Source organism: Pteropus medius, unplaced genomic scaffold (genome assembly GCF_902729225.1).
Source record: "Pteropus medius unplaced genomic scaffold, Ma_sr-lr_union100, whole genome shotgun sequence".
NCBI classification, from domain to species: Eukaryota; Metazoa; Chordata; class Mammalia; order Chiroptera; family Pteropodidae; genus Pteropus; species Pteropus medius.
This window is the reverse complement of record NW_024350924.1, coordinates 7,415,348-7,438,191: the sequence shown is the minus strand read 5'-3', so window position 1 is coordinate 7,438,191 and position 22,844 is coordinate 7,415,348. Positions and strand designations below refer to the sequence as shown.

Sequence of the window (22,844 nt, the reverse complement as noted above, 5' to 3'; positions counted from 1 at the left end):
AGTGGCAGGAGGGGAGGGGCTGAGGTAGAAGAGTGGGGGGGTGTGGTCTTTGGGGCTGGTCCTGGGGCCAGCATGTCATGGTGTGAGAGAGCCGCGGACATCCTGGGAGCGCAGGTATCCCCTGTGGCTTCAGCGGTCAGGGCGAGACAAGCTGGAGGATCGTCTAAATTCAGGGGAGGAAAGGGCAAGAGGTGGGAAGCCTGTGACAAGAGAAGGGCTCGTTGGTTAAAGCAGAAAAATTAGAAATAATTAACATATTAATTAATAACATTCATATAGGAGTAAAAAAATTAGTAGTCTGGGAATAAATGAAACGTGGTGTGATCCTATGATGGAATACCATACAGCGGTATAAAAGAAAAGAACTAGAATTATATTCTTTCTCCAGTGTATTAAGAAGGAAAATCAAGGAACGTGTCTGTTTGGAATGATAATGTTTATGTAAAAATACGTAACAATACTGTATATTTTCAATGGTTATATATATCCGTATGTAAACATATACATTTTTAAAAAAATCTGGAGTGATGTATCCCTAAGTCACAGCAATGCCATTTTCTGAGAAAATGAGGGGGAAGTAGGATTAGCGTTGGAAGTCACAAGAGATCGAAGGCTTGTAATATTTTAATTAAAAAGTTTTAAACATTCTAATTTGGGTAAATATTGGATTGTTTAAAATATTTTTGAAGTCATAGTTTAGCAGCCCTCTAGGCGGCAGCTTCCACAATTAGTGATTAGTGAATTAGGCAACAGCTAAGAAGCAGGGACCCAGCCCAGGGGCTTGGCAGCTCAGTGCCCTGACAGAGGACAGCGAAGCAGCCTAGTGACTCAGCAGTGCACACGTCACAGGTCTGCAGTGAAGTGAATCACTGAATTTGCAGTCCGCCTGCTGGTTCTGAGCGGGTAGTCATAGCTTCCCAGAAGTGGCATCAATAATTTAACATTTATTAATCATCGTCTTTAGACCAACTCTATTTTAGGTACTACTGGGGATTTAAGGAAAAAAAAAAAAAGACTAAAGAGCGGCATTTTTGTCCTTGAACTTGACACCAGGCCGAGCCCTGCTCTTGTCTCACTTGGCTGGGAACTGGGGCTCCTTGCTTCCAGTCTGGCCCTCTGCTCTGTCCTCCACCTGCCCCTGAGCGGCGATTCACAAACACAGATCTGATCCGTGTCCTTCCTCGCCGAGCTAGCCTCTCTATCCAGTCGCCCTGTCCCAGAGGAGGGGTTAGACCGTATCAGCGCTCTTTGCCACCTGGCATTGATGTGCCCCTCCAGTCATGCGACAAAAGATCTTGACAAACTTTTTACTAATCCTGGACCGTATGACAACGTGTTCGTGTGGCATATACTTCCCCTCGCACCCTTCAAGACCCAATTCAGATGGCACGACTTCTGTGAAGCCTTTTTGGACCTACTTTCTCCTTCCAAGGGGTCTAAATTTTGCACCTTGCAACTCGCTGCCATCGTACCCTGTTGTGTAATGATAATTAGTTATATGTATTTCCTCTGGGATTGTCATCTTAGATAAAACCATGTCTTATTCATCTTCCCTTCATAGTTCCTGACCTAGTACCCTTCATATAACAGGTACTCAGAATATGTTGGTTGGAAGTATAGCGCATGTTCTAGTTATCTTTGCCACGTAATAAATGACTCCAAGACTCAGTGGCTTAAAACAACCATTTTATTATGTGCGTGGGATCCATGGGTCGGGAATTCAGGCGGTCACGGCAGGGATGGTTTCTCTTTGCTCCACAGTGTCTGAGGTCTCAGCTGGGAAGAGTCCAAGGCTGGGAGGCGGCTCGCAGCCTAGGCTGGGAGTTGTGTGAAGGCTCGTTCACACGCATGGCCGGCAGCTGGTACTGGCCGTTGAGTGCACGCTCCACCAGGCTCTGCACATGGCCCCTCTGTGTGCGGGGGTGGGGGGCTCCCTCACAGGGTGGCAGCCTCAGGGCAGTTTGAAATTCTTCCAGGGTGGCCCAGGGCTCCAGGTAGTACAGTAGAGGCTGCATCACGTTTTATGATGTAGCATTGAAAGTCACACATTGTCACAGGCCTGCTCAGATTCAAAGGGAAGACAGTACGCTCCATCTCTCGATGGCATGGTCACATTGCAGAAGAGCTGGTGGAACAGGAGGTATTGTTACTGCCACTTGTTACTGTTTGGAAAATACAGCCTGCCCTGGTGTGTGGGAGGAATTAGCTCCACAGCTGGAGCTACCATTGATACTACTGCTATTACTGTAGTTGGTGGCTTAATGTTTATTGAGCACTTATTATGGGCCAGGCACTAAGGGTTTTAAATGTAGCAACTCATTTACTCCTTCAACAATGCTGTGAGGATTATGTCACTTTACAGAGGAGGACGAGAGGTTAAGCGACCAGCCAAGGTCTCGCAGCTACTGCCTGTGCTGTGAGTGGTCAAGGAGGGAGAAGATTCCAGAATTAGCTCTGTCCTTCAGGTCTGCTGCTGGGTTGTGGCCATGCACGTATCACATGGGAGTCGATGGCTGTTACAAGGGATGATTTCGACGGAACTAAGGACCCCGATGCAGGTTCTTGTGCCATGGTTTTGAGAAGCTGAGCAGTGAGCCATCCTGGCTCTGTGGCTCCCCATGTGTGTAGGGAGGGACCTTGGTTAGGCTGCCCCTGGCGAGCAGTGACATTGACCTAGTGGAGCCTGCTTAGTTAAGGTGCTTTTCATAGAAAGGGTGTCTCCAGCCTGGCTTCACTCTCGCTCCCTGCCTCTGGTTCTGCATCTGTGAAGAGAAGTCACTAAGTGTAGACCTCACAGGGTTGCTGGGAGTGGTAAAATTAGTTACTACAGGTAAAGCACTTGGAATAGTGCCCGGGGCCTGATGCGGCCCAGCAGTTGCTGGCTGTCACTGTTGGTAAGAGATAAGCTTTGTGTCTGTCTGTCCCCTGTTCCAGAAAGGATCAAAGGCAGGTTCTTTGAGCTCATGCCACTTCTTGTCCTCCTTTGGCTGAAGGCTAAAAAGCGGGACTCGCCAGAACCTTGTCACTGGAGCGGCCTTGCTGACTACGCTCTAGGTTGCCTGGTGTGTTTGTCGTTTGTCGTTTTAGCATAAACACTTGAGGCTATATAGACCCCTGTCCTCATCTTCAGGACCAGGTTGGCAAGCTTATCCAGCGAGTAGTTTATCATCGCCCATTGGGGTATTCTCGAGTAGATTCCGTGTGAGCCACAGACTAAAAAGACGGTGAGTCATGTTCTTTGTCACGGAGAAAGTGACCTAACTTTGACGATCACTTCCTTGTCTGGTAAATGTGGCTGTAATGCAATCGACCTCCTTTGGTCGTTGGGCGGATTAAATGAGATGATGTGTGCGGAGCAGTTCGGAGGGCGCCTGGCTCACTAAAGTGCTCGTTATTATCGTCATCTGTCTTCATTGTAAAATAACTCATACCTGCTTATTTTTTAAAAATGGGGAAATAGAGAAGAGAAGGAGAGAGAGGAGGGAAAATCACCTGCATTCTCACCACTCAGAGATTCAGCCCATCATCGTTAGCGTTGTGTTTGGTTATTTTTCTAGGTACGGTATTTTTTTTTAAACATCATTTTACTGCAGATGCAGTTTTGCATGTTTTTAACTGAAATTTGAACATTAATGTTCTTTTTATTGCTTTTGTCCTTAGAACGATTTTTTTCCCCCTGTTTTGGCATTAATAGCTCATGTCGGTAGAAAGGAGATGAAATTTAAAAATACTCATTTGGTGGCTTTCACAGTATTCTTTGATCTCCAGGGCTCCCTGTGAGATTGATAGGTGGTGTATTACGTGATTCCCATTTTACAGGTAAAGAGGTAGGCTAGCGCAGCCTCGTGCCTTGCAGAATTTGTAACAACTGGGTGCCGATCGAGCTTTGACAAAGATCGCAGAGGCCACAGCTGGAAGAGTAAATGCGGAGGTGGCTCCTCTAACACGCACAGTCATGCATTTTGGCGTTGAAATTGGATCCCGTGCCTAGGGATGTGGGTCTCTGAGCCCAGGCACGTTCCAGAAATGCACCAGAAGCTGGCTTTCACAGGCGCAGCGACCCCTCCCTGCTCACCAGCGCCTGAATCAGACTGCCCCCAGCCAGGCTCATCTAGGGCTTGTCACCAAGGAAAAAGTGGGGGCAGACTTGACTTGGACAAGCAATATCTTGAGAAACTAGTTAAGTGATAGATAGCATGTGTTTTTCTGTGACTAAGGGCTGTCAAACTACATCTCAAAGAACAGCCTTTCCCACTGGTCATGCATTGTTTAAAGTAATGATTTTTAATCTTTTTTTCTGGGCCTTGGATCTCTTTGAGAATCTTTTGACATTTTCGGACTCTTTTTCTAGAAGAACTCGTATATGTGCATATAACACAACACAATTTTCCATTCCCTCGTAGGACCACAGGTGTCTGTGTCAGTTATATATCAGTACAAGTTATGCTAAAACTTTTTGCTTAACACAGGAGTAAAGCCTTCTCAATTTTATTGTAAACCTAAAACTGCTCTAAAAAAAAGGTCTTTAAAAAATCTCGATTGGAGAAACTACGCTCTGCTAAAGAGGTAATTATTGCAATTGTCAGTAAAATTCTTAAAGCAATAAAAGAAAGATCTAAACCAAAAAAATCCACACACAAAAAAAAAAAAAAACCCCAACAGTGAACACTTATTATCTCACATAGCGTTTGTGGATCAGGAATTCAGAAGCATCTTTTCTGAGGCCCAGGGGGGTACAGGCGAGACATCACCTGGGGCTATAGGCTTCCGAAGGCTTGATTGGGGCTGGCTCAGTTGCATGCTGGCTGTTGGCAGGAGGCCTCGTGTACCTGCCCATAGGGCTGCCTTGATGTCCTTGTGACATGGCATTTGGGTTTCCTTACAGTATATTCTCAGAGAGCAAGGTGGAAACCCCAGTGGCTTTTTTATGACCTCGCCTTGGAAGTGACACTCCATCATTTCTGCGTTTCCTGTTGGTCACACACGTCAGCTCAACTCAGCACTTAGAGCAAGGTATTGGGGGAGGGCTTCCGTGCCCTCTCCAGGTGTGCCAATGCCCCCAGAACGTTGACCCAGAAGTTCTCCTAACCCTGTCATTTAGGATTTTTATCGAAGGTTTCATTGCATAGGCATAATTGATTAAATCTTTGGCTCTTGGTGATTGAACTCAGTCTCCCTGGAGCTTGGGTTCCACTCGTTGAAGGTTCCATCTCTCTCAGCTTGGCCAGCCCCTCTCTTGAAACTGTGTGAGGGTACACCTTGATTCATCTCATTGGCATAAACTCCTGAGTGGTCAGAAGAGGCAACTTATGAATGGCAGACACTCCTATCACTCAGGAAATTCCAAGGGTTTTTGAAGCTCTGGGCCAGGAACCAGGGACAGTGACCAAATACAGAGGTTTTTGTTTTTTTTTTTATTACATCACATTAGTCAATACAGAATACATTTTATACAGCTATCATGCATTAGTTTTATTTTGGGTTAAATTATTCTCCTAATTGTACAGCTAGTACATATTCCTTACTGAGGACTTGGGGAAAGAGAAAATATAAAGAAGGAACAAAAGAAATCACTTGCCATCTCATCACCCAGTATTTTCTTTCTAGTCCTCTTGCTTTTTTGAAAACTTCATTTTTATTGAGGTAAAGTTGATGTATTAGTTTCAAGTGTACGGCATAATAATTTGATATATTTATATATTGTGATATGGTCACCACAATGTCTAGTTAACATCCATTATCACTCATAGTCATAAATTTGTTTTTTCCTGTGATGGGAACTTTTAAGATTTACTCGTTTATCAACTTTCAAATATATAATGCAGTATTATGAACTATAGTCCCTATGCTGTCCATCACCTCCTCGGATCCTACTTATTTTGTTACGGGAAGTTCATGCCTTGTGACCCCTTCACCCAGTTTACCTTTCCCCTGACTCGCCACCTTCGCATAATGCCCTTGGGGTCCATTCGTGTTGTTGAAAATGGTAGTATTTCCTCTTGATGTGGCTAAATGATATTCTTGTGTGTGTATCACTGTTCGTTATCCATTCATCTATCAGTGGACACTTAGGTGGTTTCCATACCTTGGATATGGTAACTGATGCTGCTATGAACATGGGGGTGCATTTATTTTTTTCCAAGTAGTGTTTTTGTTTCCTCCACATGAATACCCAGAAGTGGGATTGCTGGATCATATGGTAGTTCCATTTTTAATTTTTCGAGGAACCTCCATACTGTTTTCCGCGGTGGCTGTACCAATGTACTTTCCCGCCATGAGCATGAGGGGTCCTTTTTCTCTACATCCTTGCCAGCACTTGTTGCCCGTCTTTTTAATAACCTTTCTGGTAGGTTTGAGATGAGAGCTCCTTGTAGTTTTGATTTACATTTCCCTGATGATTAGTGATGTTGATCACCTTTTCATATATGTGTTGGCCAGCTGTGCGTTTTTGGAAAAAAATGTCTATTCCGATTTTCTGCCCAGTTTTTAATTAGACTGTGTTACTTATTTACATATTTTTGCTATTGAGTTGTACGAGTTCTTTACCAGGACTTTATTTTCTTTACAGCAGCCTCAGATTTACAGTAAAATGGAGAGGAAGGGTCCCCATAAACCCTCCATCCCCACACGTACATAGCCTTCCCGTTACCTCTGCCGCTCACCAGCACGGTACTTTTTTTCTTTTTTTAACAAAAGATGAACCTACATTAACATATCATAATCACCCCAAATCCATAGTTCACCTTCGGGTTCACTCTTGGTGTTGTACATTCTGTGGGTTTGGACAAATGCATAATGATATGTATCCATCATTACAGAATCATGTAAAATAGTTTCACTACCCTAAAAATCCTCTGCGCTCTGCCCATTCATCTCCCCCGTCCCCCGTAACCGCTATCTCTTTACTGTCTCCATGGTTTTGCCTTTTCCAGAGTGTCATATAGTTGGACTCATGCACTGCGTACCCTTTTCTGATTTGCTTCTTTTGCTTAATAATACGTACTTGGAGTTCCTCCACATCTTTTCATGGCTCGATAGCTCATTTCTTTGTAGTGCTGAATAATAATTCCATTGTCCGGATGGACCATAGTTTATTTATCTGTTCACCTAGTGAAGGACACCTTGACTGCTTCCGAGTTCTGGCAAATATGAATAGCTCTGCCTATAAACATCCGTGTGTGGGTTTTGTGGACACCGAAGTTTTCAGTTTCTTTGAGTAAATACCAAGGAGGGCAATTGCTGAATTGTATGGTAAGGATCTGTTTAGTTTTGTAAGTTACTGTGAAACTGTCTTCTGAAGAGGCTCTACCATGTTGCATTTCCATCAGCGGTGAATGAGAGTTCTCATTGCTCCACATCCTCACCAGCATTTGGCGTTGTCAGTGTTCTGGATTTTGGCTGTTCTAATAGGCGCGTAGTGGTGTCTCATTGTCGTTTTAATTTGCATTTCCCTGATGACATTTAATGTGAAGCATCTTTTCACTTGCTTACTTGCCATTTGTTTATATTCTTTGCTGAGATGTCTGTCAAAGCCTTTGGCCCATTTTTTAATCGCGTCGTTTTTTTCTTATTGTTAAGTTTTTAGAGTTCATCGTATATTTCGGATAACAATCCTTTATCAGATATGTCTTCTTACAGATATTTTCTTCTAGTCAGTAGCTTGTCTTCTAATGCTCTTGATAGTTTCTTTCACAGAGCAGAAGATTTTAATTTCAATAAAGTCCAGCTTATCAAGTATTTTTTTATGGATTGTGACTTCCGTGTTCTATTTAAAAAGGCATCACCATACCCAGGGTCATCTGGGTTTTCTCCTATGTTGTCTTTCTGATTTGGAAAGTTTTGATTGACTCAGTTTCTATTCAGATCTTCTTTTCTTCTTGTGTGGGTTTCTGCAGATTGTGTCTTTCAAGGAATTGGTCAGTTTCATCTCAGTTATCAGATTTGTGGTCATAGAATTGTTCGTAGGATTCCTTTATTAGCCTTTTAATTTCCATACCATCTGTAGTGATTTCCTCTTTCATTTTTTTATGTGAATAACGCGTGTCCTCTGTTTTTTTCTTAGATAGCATGAGTAAAGTGTTATCGATTTTACTGATCTTTTTCAAGAACCAGATTTTGGTTATGTTGATTTTCTCTATTGATTTTCCGTTTCCGATTTCATTGATTTCCGCTCTAATTCTTTTTATGTTTTCTGCTTACTTTGAATCTAATTTGTTTTTCCTTTTCTAGTTTCCTAGAGTGGAAATTTAGATTATTGATTTGAGATCTTCTTTTCTAATACATGCATTCAATGCTCTAAATTTCCTTCCGAGTACTGGTTACCCCGCATATCACAACTTCCAATAAGCTGTATTTTAGTTTTCATTTAGTTCAAAATATTTTTGATTTCTATTGAGATTTCTTCTGTGACCCATGCGTTATTTAGAAGTGCGTTGTTTAATCTCCAAGTATTAGGGGATTTTCCAGCTACCTTTCTAAAATTGATTTCCAGTTTAATTCCCTTGTGGTCTGAGAGCAGACATTGTATGATTTCTGTTCTTTTAAACTAGTTAAGGTGTTTTGTGGCCCACTGGTGAATGTTTCATGTGAGCTTGAGGAGAATGTGTATTCTGTTGTTGGATAAAGTAGTCTGTCCGTAGGTGTCTATTGTATCCAGTTGATTGACAGTCGCACTGAGTTCATCTATGTCCTTACTGAATTTCTGCCTGCTGGGTCTGTCCATTTCTGAGAGAGGAGTGTTCAAGTCACCAGCTATGATAGTGGATTCATCTTTTTTCTCTTTGCAGTTCTGTCCTTGTAGTTCAATGCTCTGTCAGGTGCATATATGTTAAGGATTGTTATGTCTTCGTGGAGAATTGACCCCTTTACCATTATGTAATGTCCTTCTTCATCCCTGATAACTTGCCTTACTTTGAAGTCTGCTCTGTCTGAAATTAATGTAGCTACTTCTGCTTTCTTTTGATTAATGTAAACGTGGCATATTTTTCTCCATCCCTTTACTTTTAATCTACACGTGTCTTTATATTTAAAGTGGGTTTCTTGTAGACAAGATATAATTGGGTCGTGTTTTTCGATTCACTCCGACAATCTCTAATTGGTGCATTTAGACCATTGATGGTCAAAGTGATTGTTGATGTAGTCGGATTAATATCTCCATATTCATTACTATTTTTTATTTGTTGTCTTTATTTTGTGTTCCTATTTTTGTCTTCCACTCTCTGCCTTTTGTGTCTAGTCCTTTTTATACATTTACATACAATACTTTCATCTTTTGAATTACAGAAGTGATATTTGCTTACTGCAAAGTAATTCAACAAATACAGGAATGTCTAAAGTGGTAAAAAAAAAAAAAAGAAGGAGAAGCGATCCCTGCTCAGAAGAGCCTTCTTGTCGTAGGCCGAGAGGGCAGGTGGAAGGGGCAGTGGGACCAGGGGGTGCCTCGGTCAGGGTTGGGGTCTGTTTGAAGGCAGAAGCAGGCATCAAGGAGAATGAGGTCTGCACAGCACGGGCAGTGCAAGCAGGAAGTGGGGAGGGTGAGGTATGGAAGGAGAATTAAGCTGCTGAAAAGCAAACGTTAATTTTTATTTCTGTGTTAAGGTTCACTTCCTAAGAGCGGCATTATTTCCAGGGGCCAAAGGCCCTTTGTCAGGCGAGGAGGAAATTCAGGAGATACTTAATAAGGAGGTGCAAGCTGAATGTGTGTGTTTAAAGTACAATCCAGCATTTATTTATTTATTTGTCAGGGCTGTTTATAACCTGCTTCCACCCTGGACAAGTTGTTTTGACCCTGATGCCCTGGCTCATTCAGGCCACTTAACATTGCTTACCTTTCGGCGGGATAATGTGCAGATCCAACGTGCTTTTCTAAGGTCTGTAAGTAGAGTGCACTCCGGTAAGCCCGATAAGGCATCACAATAGCCAGTATCCGACGGGCCACTCACTAGAGGAAAATGAAACTTTCTTGACCCAAATCAATGTGTAGAGTCTTCTCAGAAAGGGGGGGCTTAAAGCTATTGAGAGCCTTACATTACCATACGTTCTTTAATATGGGCACCTGGCTGGCACCGCACAGGTAGAGACACCTTACGGCACCAGTTCTTGACCCTGCTATGTATTAGACTTTTTAAAAATCCTGACACCCAGGCTGCACCCCAGACCAGTTACATCGGGTGGGATCCGGGCCCTGTTAGTTTTTTTTAAAGCTCCCCAGATGATTCCAGTGCGGGGCGGGTCCCAGGATGAGAAGTCCCTTAAAGGAAGCTGCTGGCTCGTTCTGACCCTTTCTGACCCGCCTCCAGCCTTCTTCGAGGTGGTGGGGAGCGGCTGTGGCGGTTCTGTGATAAAACACCGAAATGCAAGGAGACATCAGTGTTATGAATGTAGTTAAGTTGTTTTCAGAGTTTCTGTGTTTCTGGAATCCTGCAAACATTTGATTCAAATGTCATTATATAAGATTTTTTTAAATTGTCGTTAAAACAGTACACGTAGTCTAAATGTTCATTCAACAGCGAATTTTGACATCCTGAAAATAACTAATGTGCTGTCTTCTCCATGACTTTCAGCGTAGAAATGGATGCTGTCAACCAGAATGTATCAAGCAAATTCCCGTACCACTTTGATCTGTTGATTTGCCTCCCACTTTTTAGTTTCCCTGCTTCTACTGCTGAAGTCGCAACGGGGTTCCGTGTAAGATTTTGTTGGGGAGAAAGGTTCTGCATGAATAAGAGTTTATAAGCCACAGACCTTTCTTTGTGTGGTCTGTTTTAAAGTTGGTCAGTTTGCATCTTAGATCAGCATGCTTTAAGGCACAGCTGGGGCTTAGAGCTGCAGGCCACTCACCAGGACTTGAGGTGTCCCAGCTGCTCACCAGCTGGAGCCACATCAGATGGATTTGCAGAGGGGCAGCTGTGGGTCCCTTTCAGACAGGGGAGAGGACGCTTTCTCGGGAGTGGGAGTGGGGTACAGCTGTGGGTGGAGGTGGACGGCCCAGAAATGGTGTCGTTGTCAAGAGGCCATTGGAATGTCCTTGGGTTATCACTGGCCAAATCCTGCCTTCTGTGGATCCAAAACCACAGAATGTGCCAGCCAGGAGGGGTCTTAGCTCGCAGCTCTTACTGAGGACTGATTATGGGCTAGGCCCTGTGCTTGCGGCTTTACAGACTGTATCTTATTTGGTATTTTTGATACCTCCGTGAGACACACATTATTATCCTCATCTTACAGATGAGGAAACAGGCTTGGAGAGGTTAAGTAACATATCTAAGATCACAGCTAATAAGTGACAAAGCCAGCATTGGCACACATGCTAGTCTGTCCAGAGCCTTCTTAGTAATCATTTTATAGATGAAGAGATCAAGGTCCAGAGTGGAAAAGCACCTTGTCCAGGATGACACAGCCCGTTCCAGTTGCTGGCAGAGCTGTGCCTAGAACTCACCTGCTCTTTCTGCCACCCTGTCATGGCCAGCTGCTGCCAAGGGGAAGGGCAAAGGGGTGTGTCCCTCAGGTCACCTTCTCAGTGGCTCAGGCGGAATCAGTGTTCTGGTGGTATGGAAAGAGAGATTAAACCCTCCGTGTCCCCCAACTGCCCACCCCCAAGTCCGCAAGGTGAAGAACATGGAGAAGGCTGGCAGGGACCACCGTGGGGAAGCGTAGTCTGCACGGGGCAGGGGGCCACTGGGCGAGTCGGAGCTGTGAACTCACAGCAGCCTTACCTCCTCGTTTCGGGTCTGCGCTGTCCGTTCCCTCCATCGTCAGTGTGCGGGCATCTGGGCAGCAGGGGTCCGCTTCGGCCTTTCACCATTCCAGTTCGTGTGCGTGCAGCTCGAAGCTGCAGCAGGCTGCAGGAGCTCCGCTCTGCCTCCAGGGACAGAGGACTGAGGACGGAAGGACTCCTCCACAGGATGTCCTGGGGTGGCCGCATCTGAAAATAAAGGGTGCAGCACCAAAGAAAGGGCTCCTGCACTCCCTCCTGCGAGCCCTCTAATCAAGAGAGGCGCATTTAATTTCGGCCAGATCGGGAAACGGTTGCTTTTGTTTGCATCAGAATTTGTGCAAAGGATTCAACTTTTCCTGCTCATTTTATTACAGCCTTTATAAACAGCATTAATAAATAGATATAAAACTGCCACACAAATGACAAACAGAAAGACTAAATGACATTCCCAGGGGTCAGCCCAATGTCGAATACGTAGCAGAACCACATTTTTACACGATCAAATTTCCATACATGCAAATTAGGGACAGTGCTTTACCACAGTATTTTAATTAATATTTATAAATCACAGAGCGCCTCAGAAAGGGCCAGTAAGCTATTTATATTCCCATGTCACACAAATAACAAACCCTTTGACAACTGCTGCCTGCTTTGCATTTTGGTCCGAGAACTAATCGAGCAATGTTGTGTGTGTCTTCCCCATAGGTAAGGTGACAGCTCAGCGGCAAGTCGCCGTCCAGGAAGGACCCCTGTACCGCACGGAGGGCTCCCACATCACCATCTGGTGCAACGTGAGTGGCTACCAGGGCCCCTCCGAGCAGAATTTCCAGTGGTCCATTTACCTGCCCTCCGCCCCGGAGCGCGAGGTCCAGATCGTCAGCACGGTGGACCCCTCCTTCCCTTACGCCATCTACACCCAGCGCGTCCGCAGCGGGAAGATCTACGTGGAGAGAGTCCAGGACCACTCGGCCTTGCTGCACATCACGGAGCTGCAGGCCCGGGATGCGGGCGAGTACGAGTGCCACACGCCCAACACCGACGAGCGCTACTTCGGGAGTTACAGCGCCAAGATGAACCTCGTGGGTAAGGAGATGGCTGCTTCTCCCTGGCCGCGGTCCTGCCCGGGGCTCCCAGTCAGTTCGGGGTACGGCGACAGCGCTCCGCATACCCAGTGGCTCCCACGGCGAGCATTTATTTGTCACGGTGCTGGAGGCTGGGTGCCAGCCCGGCCAGTTCCGGGAGGAGCCCTTTTCCGGTGGCAGACAACTGACTTCTCACCGTATCCTCACATGGTGGGAAGCACGTGAGAGAGCTCTCTGAGGTCCCTTCATGAAGGCGCCAGTCCCATTCATGAGGGCTCCGCCCTCTTGACCCGACCCCCTCCCAAAGGCCTCCCCTCACATACCATCACACTGGGGATTAGGTTTCAACATAAGAATTTTACGGGGACGTAAACCAACGTTCATTCCGTAACACTGAGTCACTTCTTTTAGAGTACAACTTTATTTGACTTAAAAGAAACCCCAAGTAGTTTCGAAGTCAGCAGCTAACACAGGGGAACAAAGTTTGTGTGTTCTCTTGTAAATAACAGAAGGTTGAGGCCGACACTTAAAAAAAAAAACTCTGAAGCAGATGCTAAGAGGTTAACTGACCCTCTAGCTGGCGAAAGGGGACATGAAAACACAAGGCGAGGATGTTTGCGGCTGGTGATCTGGAGAGGTGGCGAGGGCAGCAAAGCGTGTGCCGTCAGCTGGAGGGGAGGCCAGACCTCTCGGAAACGATGGGCCTTTTGGACGGGCTCTGAGCCCCCGAGGGTGATACTGAACGTGGGGGACGCAGCTGCAGGTCCTCGCCCGGCCCCGGGCAGCGTCCGTAGGTCCTGGCTCCGTGGGGCGCGTGCACCAGCTGCCTCCCCGGGCCCCGAGCTCGGTGTGAGGGGCCAACACCTTCAAGGCTGTTCCATTTTTCTGCCCAAGTCGTAATTTCCAGGCTCGACTGTGATAATAAAAACCGGCATTGTTGATCCTTCCCGTTGGCCAGCGCCGTGGCCCAGTGCCGCCTGCGCTACCAGCTCCCACTCCCGCCACCTCCAGCTCCCTCTGCTCGCTCTCCCTTTTGATAAGTCTGCATCCCGGCAGGAGGCCTGTAAGACCCCGTGCTGAGACCAGCACAGCTGTGACTGGCGGGTCCTCGTCAGCCAGAGGCGCGGTGGTGCTTAGTCTCCAGAGTGGAATTCTCACGAAGGGACCACGGGGCAAGTGTCTTCACTTTGCCTGAATCATCCCCGCACTGTGGCTTTCTTCCAGTGTAGACCATTTCGACACGTGAATTATATGAAAATTAAATCTGTTAAAAAATCGAGGAGGATGATGCTTTTCTGAAGAAAAAAAAAATTTTTTTTTTTTTTAAATAACCTTCCTAGCGCAAGGCATTGCCGAAGTCAGCTGGGAGAATGTGGGGTGGTGGCTGGAAGGGATGAAATGAGAAGTTGTATAGAAATATGAAACTCCCCAGTTTCCAGGAACGATTTCCATTTTAAGAGGCCCATGTCGAGTATTTCAAAGCGATACCAAAATGAACAACACAATCTAATTTTGCCTGAGAAAATGCTTTTTACGTGGTATTTTCAGGGAGTTCATTTATTATGTAAAATTAAATACAGCCTACCTTTTATCTGAGTCTTACGAAGATACCAAGCAGGTAAGTGTAAGTGGCAAAAAACTGTCAGTCCAGATGCAGGTAGGAAGCTGCTTCGTTCCTGTGCAATCTGGGCTCCTTTGCAGCCTCGCAGCAATGGTCGAAGGCGTCATCGGGGTCAGAGCTTTGCTGTCATGTGTTGTTGAGTTGCCTTCGATTCCCGGTGACACTAAGAATGAGTGATGTTCACAGTGTCCTGTCCTCAACAGCCCCGCTCAGTCCCTGTAGACTCCTGCCTACGGCTTTTTTTATACAATCCATCCATCTCATAATTGGTCCTCCTCTTCTCCTGCTGCCTTCTGTGTCCCCCAGCATCATTGTGATGTGCCCGAAGCAGGACAGCCCCAGTTTTTCCCCGTGAGCGTAAGATGCCGTGGCTCTGTCGTGACCGTGCACTTGGCACGTCTCTGTGTTGCAGTGATCCCAGACTCTCTGCAGACCACCGCCATGCCCCAGACTCTGCACAAGGTGGAGCAGGACCCCCTCGAGCTCACCTGCGAGGTGGTCACGGAGACGTTCCAGCACAGCCACCTGTCCGTGGCCTGGCTCCGGCAGAGAGGCAGTGAGAAGCCCGTGGAGGTCATCGCCCTGAGCCGGGATTTCGTGCTTCACTCCGGCAGCGAGTACGCCCAGAGGCAGAGCCTGGGGGAGGTGCGGCTGGACAAGCTGGGGAGCACCACCTTCCGCCTCACCGTCTTCCACCTGCAGCCTTCAGACCAGGGCGAGTTCTACTGCGAGGCCGCCGAGTGGGTCCAGGATCCGGACGGCTCGTGGTACGCCATGACCCGGAAGCGTTCCGAGGGGACCGTGGTCACTGTCCAGCCCACAGGTCAGTCTCCCTTGTCCTCCTCTACCTGGTGGTGAGGGTGTCAGACACGAGGAGCGTGTGCGGACAGACGCCTCTGAACGTGTGCTGGGTTTTCGTGGGAAGTTAAGAGCGGTCCTGCCCGAGGAGCAGAGGGAGCCGAAGGGTGTCCGGGGCCCAGCGGTCCCGAGACCTGACTGTCTAGTGACTCGGGGAGTGGGGGGGACCCGCATGGACCGGCTCCTGCCTGCACACGTGGTTTCTTCAACCTACACGGAGTTTTACATTTTCTTGAATTACAAATTCATTTTGAAAATTGGGAGATTTCACATAAACCATTTGTGTCTTATGATGGGGTCCCCATTGGCTACGTGCCCGTCCTCTTTGATGACGTTGCCTGCTTCAGGTACCAATCCTGTGTCATTTGTAGGAGCCTATCATACGTATGAAATTATGAACTAGAGAAATTTTGGCATAAATGATTATTGTCTTCTATTACTGATATTTCTTCGTGGTGATCTATAATTTCCAAAGTGCTTTGTCACATGTTACTCCATGGTCCCTGAGAAGTTCTGGGAGGTAAGTGGCTGGCCGGAAGGTGCCAAGTGCAGGCGGTGTTCCAGAGGGCCCCGGGAGCAGTCCCAGGGCGTGTCATTAAGGCCTAGAGAGTACCAGTGCCCCGCAGAAGTTTTTTCAAGTGACAGACCCGCATGGGGGTTCCCCGAGGAGGTTCAGGAGTGTGTTTAGATCTGGGCCCAGGCGACGGTGGTGCTGCGAGCTGAGATCCTCTCTGACCCGTGGTGTTATCCTCCCACAAGGTCACACTACACTCTCCAGACCCCCGAGTCCAGCAGCGGTCAAGGTCAGAGCTGAGCACTGGCCGCCTCGGCTGGGCTGGGGGCAAGCTCTCCATGGGCCGGCCGTCCTCACCTTCGGTTGAGGTGGTCCTTGTGCCATCATGGAGGTCCAGTGTTCCGCTGAGCTCTGGGGAGGCCCCGCAGCTGTGCTGGGGAGTGGAGGTGGGGTCGGTGGGAGACAGGCTGCGGAGCCCGAGGTGCAGGTGGGGTCCCCTCATCAAAACCCACTACTTGACCTCCCTGTCCCATGGCTACAGTCGGTGGCCTTGGTCCTCACGTCGTTCCCCTGCCACTAGCTCTGTCACTCTAGAGCAGGGCTTCCGACTTCCCTCACGGTACAGGTCTCTGAGCCAGGCCCCTGGCGAGGGCCCTGGGAGGCTGGCGTCCAGGGCGCGTCCCAGGCGATTCTTCCTCTGTCCACAGTTCGTGAAGCGCAGCTCTGGATGCCACAAGGCAGAAGTGATTCTCAGGACCTCTCACGTCTGTCAGAGCTTCTGTGAGAAGGACTGGGCCCCCGGACGGGTGGCATCTTATCTGCTCTGTAGGACCCAGAGCGTTGAGCAGCTTCCGGATCTTCCAGTATTAAGAAATCTACAGAGGGTGCTGTATTCCACATTCATCCTTTCCCTTCCTGGATGGTTTTAAGATCAGCTTCAAAAAGTCTGGACCAAATTTTGAGTCTGAACGCTTTTAAATTAGGTTGCATCAGTTAATCTTCTTTATTTTAATCTTACCAATTTGGAATTAGGAGTTTTAAAATTGGCCCAGCGCATGTATCCAAACTAAGCCGGCAAAGGGCAAACTGGGTGAAAAAAAACGTCGATGACCTCACTCTGGGACGCTGTGCTGTTCAGACTTCGTGGTGACAGCCCCAACTTAGTTCATTTCCGTAAACGTGTAGCGAGTCTCTACAGCCCCGGAGGCGCGGTGACAGCATTGGGGATTCGGAGATGGATGATGCTTGGTCTCTGCTCCCGGGAGACGTGCGGGTGGGCAAGCAGGGGCTGAGGGCGGTGTGCTGAGTGCTACGACAGTGTCCCGTGTAACGGGCTCGGGGAACACGGTCGGTGTGAAGTGTTCTTAGGGCGATAACTTTCCCTGCGTGACACGGAGGTTAAGGCAAATCCAGGAAAACCAGCCGTGGGGCGGCTGGCGCTGAGCCTTGAAGCTCGGGGAGACGGCGGGAGGAGAAGCGTAAAGGTGCAAGGCCGTTCGACCTGTTAGGCAAGCGGAGAGACGGCAGGTGTCCGTCGGTCAGGTGTCCGCCAGGGCTGACTGCGAGACGTGAGTGAGGCAGGGAGAAAGGCTCGGTAGCCCGGAGCCCCGCATGCTGCGATGCGGAGCTTGGCCTTCTGCATTTTCAGGCTGTTCTTCTTGGAACCTTTGGAGCCTCTCGGAGGTGTTGGGGAGGTTGCACGTGGGTGTGTGCGTGCGCGTGCATGTTCCCGTGCGTGCGTACATGCCAGGGAGGGAGAGGAGAGGCGGGAGGGAAGGTGTCACAGAGCCCAGGGGTGGGGAGTGGGTGCAGAGCCAAAACGCGCTCGAGAAGAGCTCTTGGTTGTGCGGAGGGAAGCGGGGTCATGGGTGACAGTTGCTAGGTCAGTGAAATGTGGGAAAAGGCCCAGAATTCCAGTTCAGTGAGCTGAGGAGCGAGGGGGTATTGGAGAAGGCATACATCGTTTTCTAGAGGTTTAATCGAGTGGGTACAACCAACGGCAAATTGCCGTACAGAAAGAGCGTGGGGTGCTCTGAATCTTGAGTCTTCCACCGGGGACTGTGCGGGCTTCGCCAAGCCGTGGGGTATTGCACGAGATAAAGGCTTTTGGCTGTCAAAGGGAGAAAGCCACAGTCGCAGCCAGCCTGACTCCGAGGACGCAGAAAGGTCTGAGGTCCAGGGCACCTGTTTGCCCGTCTTCAGCGGCATTTAGGAGGAAGGGGTGCTTTTTTATCCTTGATGTTGAGTTATAAATTACTGCGGTTTTGTTGACCAGAGAGCCGGTACCTGGCACACGATGTGGGCGCGGTCCCATGTAGGTGCATTCGTCGAGGCAGAGGCTGACAGAATAAAACTGCTTCTTTCGAGCCGTGTCTTTTGGGAAGGGGAAGCGGAGGCAGCGCTGTCACATGGAGGGGAGCCCCCCGGCGTTGTTGAGTGTGGTTTGCTCTGTTAGGAAGTTCGGGTAATAAAGGAAGGAGCTAATTCACTGGCGGAAAAGATAGGTGTTTGGGGCAAGACCCTGGCCCAGGTGAGAGGGGAGGGGATGGAGAGCCTGCGGGACAGGTGGGCACAAAGCCAGGCAGGGGCCGGAGAGGAGAAGTTTCGAAGCGGTACGCTCGGGATTCCTGTTCCTTCGTTTTTTTCAGGGAAACGGGATTCTCGTCTGCTTGCAGAGTGCATGGGATGGGGGATGACAGCGGAGCAGAGGTCTCGAAGGCGGCGGTGGAGGCTTGAGATGCCAGTGCAGGGAAGGAGCTAATGAACCAGCAATCTGGACGGCCCTGGAACGTGGCTTTCAGTCTGCTGCTTAGAGAAACAGCTAGAATGGGACGGAGGAGGGACTCGGGAAGTGGGCGCCGCTACGGCCTCCTCGACCCAGGGCTCTGCGCTTCTGTTTTCTAGAACAAAACCTTTTCTCCAGCCCTCGACTCCTTTGTCTTACTCTCCTCCCCACTTCGGCCCTGGGCGCTGAGCTTTAGGAGAACGGCCCCCAGGCAAGTGACAGTCACCGAGCATCGCTGGGATGAGCAGCCCCTCCTTTGGTCCCCTCATGCCTGGTTGAACACCCTCCCTTTGAAGGGTGCTAGCGTCCATTGGCCATTCCAGGGGTGTCTGGCTTTCAGCAGAAGTAGGTGTTTTTATTTTTTTGACTCCATCTTTCTAAAGATTTGACAGGTGGTAACTAGTGAAAAGCCATTCGTTTTCATTTTTCCTATGTAATTTTGTGAGGGTTTGTCTTACTTGTGTCTTATCACCAGTATTCGCGTGGGGGCAGAAACTGTATCTCAATTTGTTTAATTTTTGAGTGTTTATTAGGATTGGGGTCAGCGCCTAGGCCACTGTGTCATTTTGTCTCACAAACCGCAGAGGGGTAAATCAAAAGCATCTGCTGAAAATATTTGTAATCCTGCTGCTTCAGCAGAGTTCTGGGTGTAGAGGTCAAGGCTAGATGTTTACGATCTGCTACGTGGGCGATGCTAGGAGTTCCTGGTTGACTTTTGGGGGTCTAATCTAGGGCATTATGAGCTACAGATAGAGATACCAGGCCCTTCAGACCGTCTGGGTCTGGCTACCTTTGGGTTCCCTCTGTGGTGCTCAAGAGTTTCTCAGGTCACCTGGGCACGAGCTGGCTTTTTCTCTCAAGACAGGTGTGGAGGTGCCATCTCTGTAGTTAACATTGCCAGGAAGGCATGGGCGGTGGGATGGCTGATGCAGCCTGGGTGGCGGGGGTCCTCATGCACCCAGATCACACCTGTTTCGTAATTTGTTTGCTCAGACAAGGAGTTCACCGTTCGGCTGGAGACAGAGAAGCGGCTGTACACGATGGGTGAGCCTGTGGAGTTCAGATGCATCCTGGAGGCTCAGAACGTTCCCGATCGATACTTCGCCGTTTCCTGGGCCTTCAACAGCTCGCTCATCGCCAGCATGGGGCCTAATGCCGTGCCGGTCCTCAACAGTGAATTTGCCCATCGGGAAGCCAAGGGACAGCTTAAAGTGGCCAAAGAGAGCGACAGTGTCTTCGTGCTGAAGATCTACCACCTCCGCCAGGAAGACAGCGGGAAATACAACTGTCGTGTGACGGAGAGGGAGAAGACGGTCACCGGGGAATTCATCGACAAGGAGAGCAAGCGTCCGAAGAACATCCCCATCATAGTCCTCCCCATCAGTAAGTGGAGGGACCACTGCTTCCTTCTCCTTCACCCACTGGTCTGGTCCAGTGGCATCGCCTGGGGGAGGGGCTGGGAAGGGAGGTAGAAGTCTAGGGTTCAAGCTAGCGGCGGAAACTGGTTAACCACTGGTTCTCCAGCCCACCCGCCCACACTTAGCAGCCCCCAGGTGGGCAGAGCATCAGGGCTGCGTTGGCAGCTAGAGGGGCATTGCAGATTCCAGCACTAGCGGCTCTGAGTCAGCACCAGCACAGCGCCAGCTCAGCTGGGAGGAAAACCAGGAATTCTGGACAGCCGTTTGCTCCCGAGTGGGAATTAAGCCCAGAAGAAGTGGGTAGACACCTCTCTTGACATCTCACTTAGGATTTTAAGTCATAAAATGCATTATTAAGAGGGATTTGCTGTCTGGGTTTTGGGGTTAGGAGAGTTGGCTGGTTGGCTGTTCCCCTATGGAAGTTGTGTTTTTAAAAGTCAGTGGCTGGGCCCGCTCACCTCGTCCCAGGGTGTAGACTTTTAAAGCTTAGCCGGGTTTTGAGGCTGTGTAGGTGGGCTCCCCGCCTCCATGTCAGCTGGCGTTGTCTGGGTGGGTCACGGTCGTGGCTGGGGACTCGGGGGACAGCCTGTGTTTGCTCACGTTGTATTGATTCATCCATAGACCCAGGATGTTCTCATTAACGTCTCGTTTCTCTCATAGCTCTGTTTTTAGTAAAAAGAGAACTAAAGCTTATAATGCCCTAATTTTAAACATGAGGGTGAAGTTTTAAAAAAAACTAACCTTTAATCTTATCTCAGCTGCTCAAACTGTTCTTTCTCTTACCCTTGTCATGATTCCCTTTACATTTTTATTTACACTTTCATGTTTTTCATGTCGTTTTCAAGTTTGAAGGGAAAAACAGACGCAGTGGTCTGGTCTTCCCACTCTTTTTTCTTTTCTCACCAACAGGATTACTTTCTTTTATGCTTTTTGCCATTATTTTTTTTAATCACACACACACACCTAATTATCTCGAAATCCTTTTGTTCCTAGACTTTTTCCCACTGCAATGCCTAGCATGGTGCTTTGCATAGGATAGGTGCTTGCCGAATACTTACAGAATTGAAACTGCGGAATCGAATGCCCACTCTCTTTACTATTTTCCTGTCGGTCGGTGCTTGCCTTAACCACACACGGACCCTCTGCTTTGAAACATGCAACTAATTCCTCATTGTTTTGTAAGGATCCAGTGAAGGGCAGCCACACTGTTTACTTCCTATATCTTTTATGCTGAGAGATTTCCCCTAGCCCCTTCCAAGAACTTGTTTGATGATCTGTGGCCTGCTATATTGCTTTTCCAGCAGATGACTGGGTAGTTAAAGTCCCCCAGAACCACCAGATCCTGCCCCAAGGCCACTTGGGTAAGTCTACCAAAGAAAAACGATCACATCGGTAATGGTGATAATACCTTGGATTCTAATGGTGCTTTTCCTCCCAAGAGCCCAAAGTGCTTCTGCATCTGTCATCTCTGCTCTCACCCCTGAAACCCTTGCAGAGGCCAGTGTCGCATCTGTCCTATGAAGAAGCCTGAGCACCATCCAGAGAAGTGGCCGAGCCACTTCTGTTAGTGGTCGAGCTTGCATCGTGTCAGAAATATTGGCTCCTAACTCCACATCCACCGCTGTGTGCCCAGCCTGTGCTGCGTCATCAGCCTCCTGATTCGAGATGTCCTTTGCGAACACGCACTCAGATTCTCATTAGTTCTGTCCTAGTTTGCACTTAATCCAGAGTGCTCTAAATTGTTGGCTGCCTTTTTTCAGGCCTGAGAACACTTGGAAATAAATAGTCTTAACCGGGCAGTGCAGCACTGCGTCTGCATTTGCCTTTGCCAGGGCGGCCGGAATGATTTGTCTTCTCGTAGTTACAAGTTCTAACCGTGCGATTATTCCAGGCTTGCTGGAGCGGCAGCGCACCGAACAGCAGCCTTCGTAACAAACAAGCCAGGGCTTACGTAAGAGTCCACTGGGGTGACAGTAGGGGCCGGGAGTGATGCCCTGCAAAATCATTCTTCTGCTTAATGCGAGCAAAGGGATTTTTCCCCTCAGTGCTAATTCCTCAGTCGGAGTTGATACTGGTGGAGCTGAGTCTTTAATCTAGAGAGGAACATTTTTACTATTAATGACGATGATGAAAGTATAATTACTTCCTCTAATTCTCTTAGTGCTGTGACCTTGAGGAGGAAGTATTAGTTCCATTTTGCACCGCGAAGTTGAAGTTTGGTTGTTTAAGTAAGAATCCAAGATTGTGGGGTTAGGGCCTAGGCCTGCCCGCCTCCACGTAGCCACTAGTGCAAATCAGGATCTTCACAAATCCGCTTGGTATGGCTCCTCGGGAGATGGCCCTTCTGGGAAATTGCTATTCCCCATCTTTCTCCCCCATGAAACCAGCCTATCCAGACTGGGTAGGAGGCATATTCACCAAAGCAAGAGCTACACACAGAGGCTCAGTGCTCACCTTTGCCTGTTTCTGCCTGTAGGGGAAATACGGGGTGGGGAGGGGGGAGAGATTGATTCAAACGCATGGTTGTGGGTATGCGTGTGCTTCCCCTCTGTAATTGGGTGTGCCTCTTAATCTGGAATTTGATTTAATTGATTGATTTAAAATTGTTGTATTTTACGTGGGCGGTTCCCAGAAAATTAGAGCCAAATTGGTTATGGTATTTTGTATTCTTTCATACTTACGGCTTTTTGAACTCAATATAGATAATTATACAAAATAATATGCATAATTAAGAAGATTAGACTATCCATGATGTTTATAAGAAGTTACTGGGAATAGTAAAATGAATCATGATCATGGTGATCAATTTTCGAAAACCTATTAGGTGATTTCTGTACACTGCTTCAGATACTT

General features: G+C 48.1%; 1 protein-coding gene across 4 annotated transcripts in view; it reads left to right on the top strand.

Annotated features, from left to right (window-relative positions):
• IGSF3 (immunoglobulin superfamily member 3) overlaps window positions 1-22,844 on the top strand; it is an 87,661-nt gene that overhangs the window by 35,975 nt on the left and 28,842 nt on the right. The window contains exons 2-5 of one of the 4 annotated variants that reach the window (XM_039841301.1): window positions 12,419-12,796; window positions 14,829-15,239; window positions 19,567-19,956; window positions 21,296-21,352. In XM_039841301.1, coding sequence (XP_039697235.1) covers window positions 12,419-12,796; window positions 14,829-15,239; window positions 19,567-19,956; window positions 21,296-21,352 — 1,236 coding nt within the window. Of the gene's footprint in view, window positions 1-12,418; window positions 12,797-14,828; window positions 15,240-19,566; window positions 19,957-21,292; window positions 21,353-22,844 lie in introns of all 4 variants that reach the window. The other 3 variants (XM_039841300.1, XM_039841302.1, XM_039841303.1) reach the window with 3 other exon arrangements.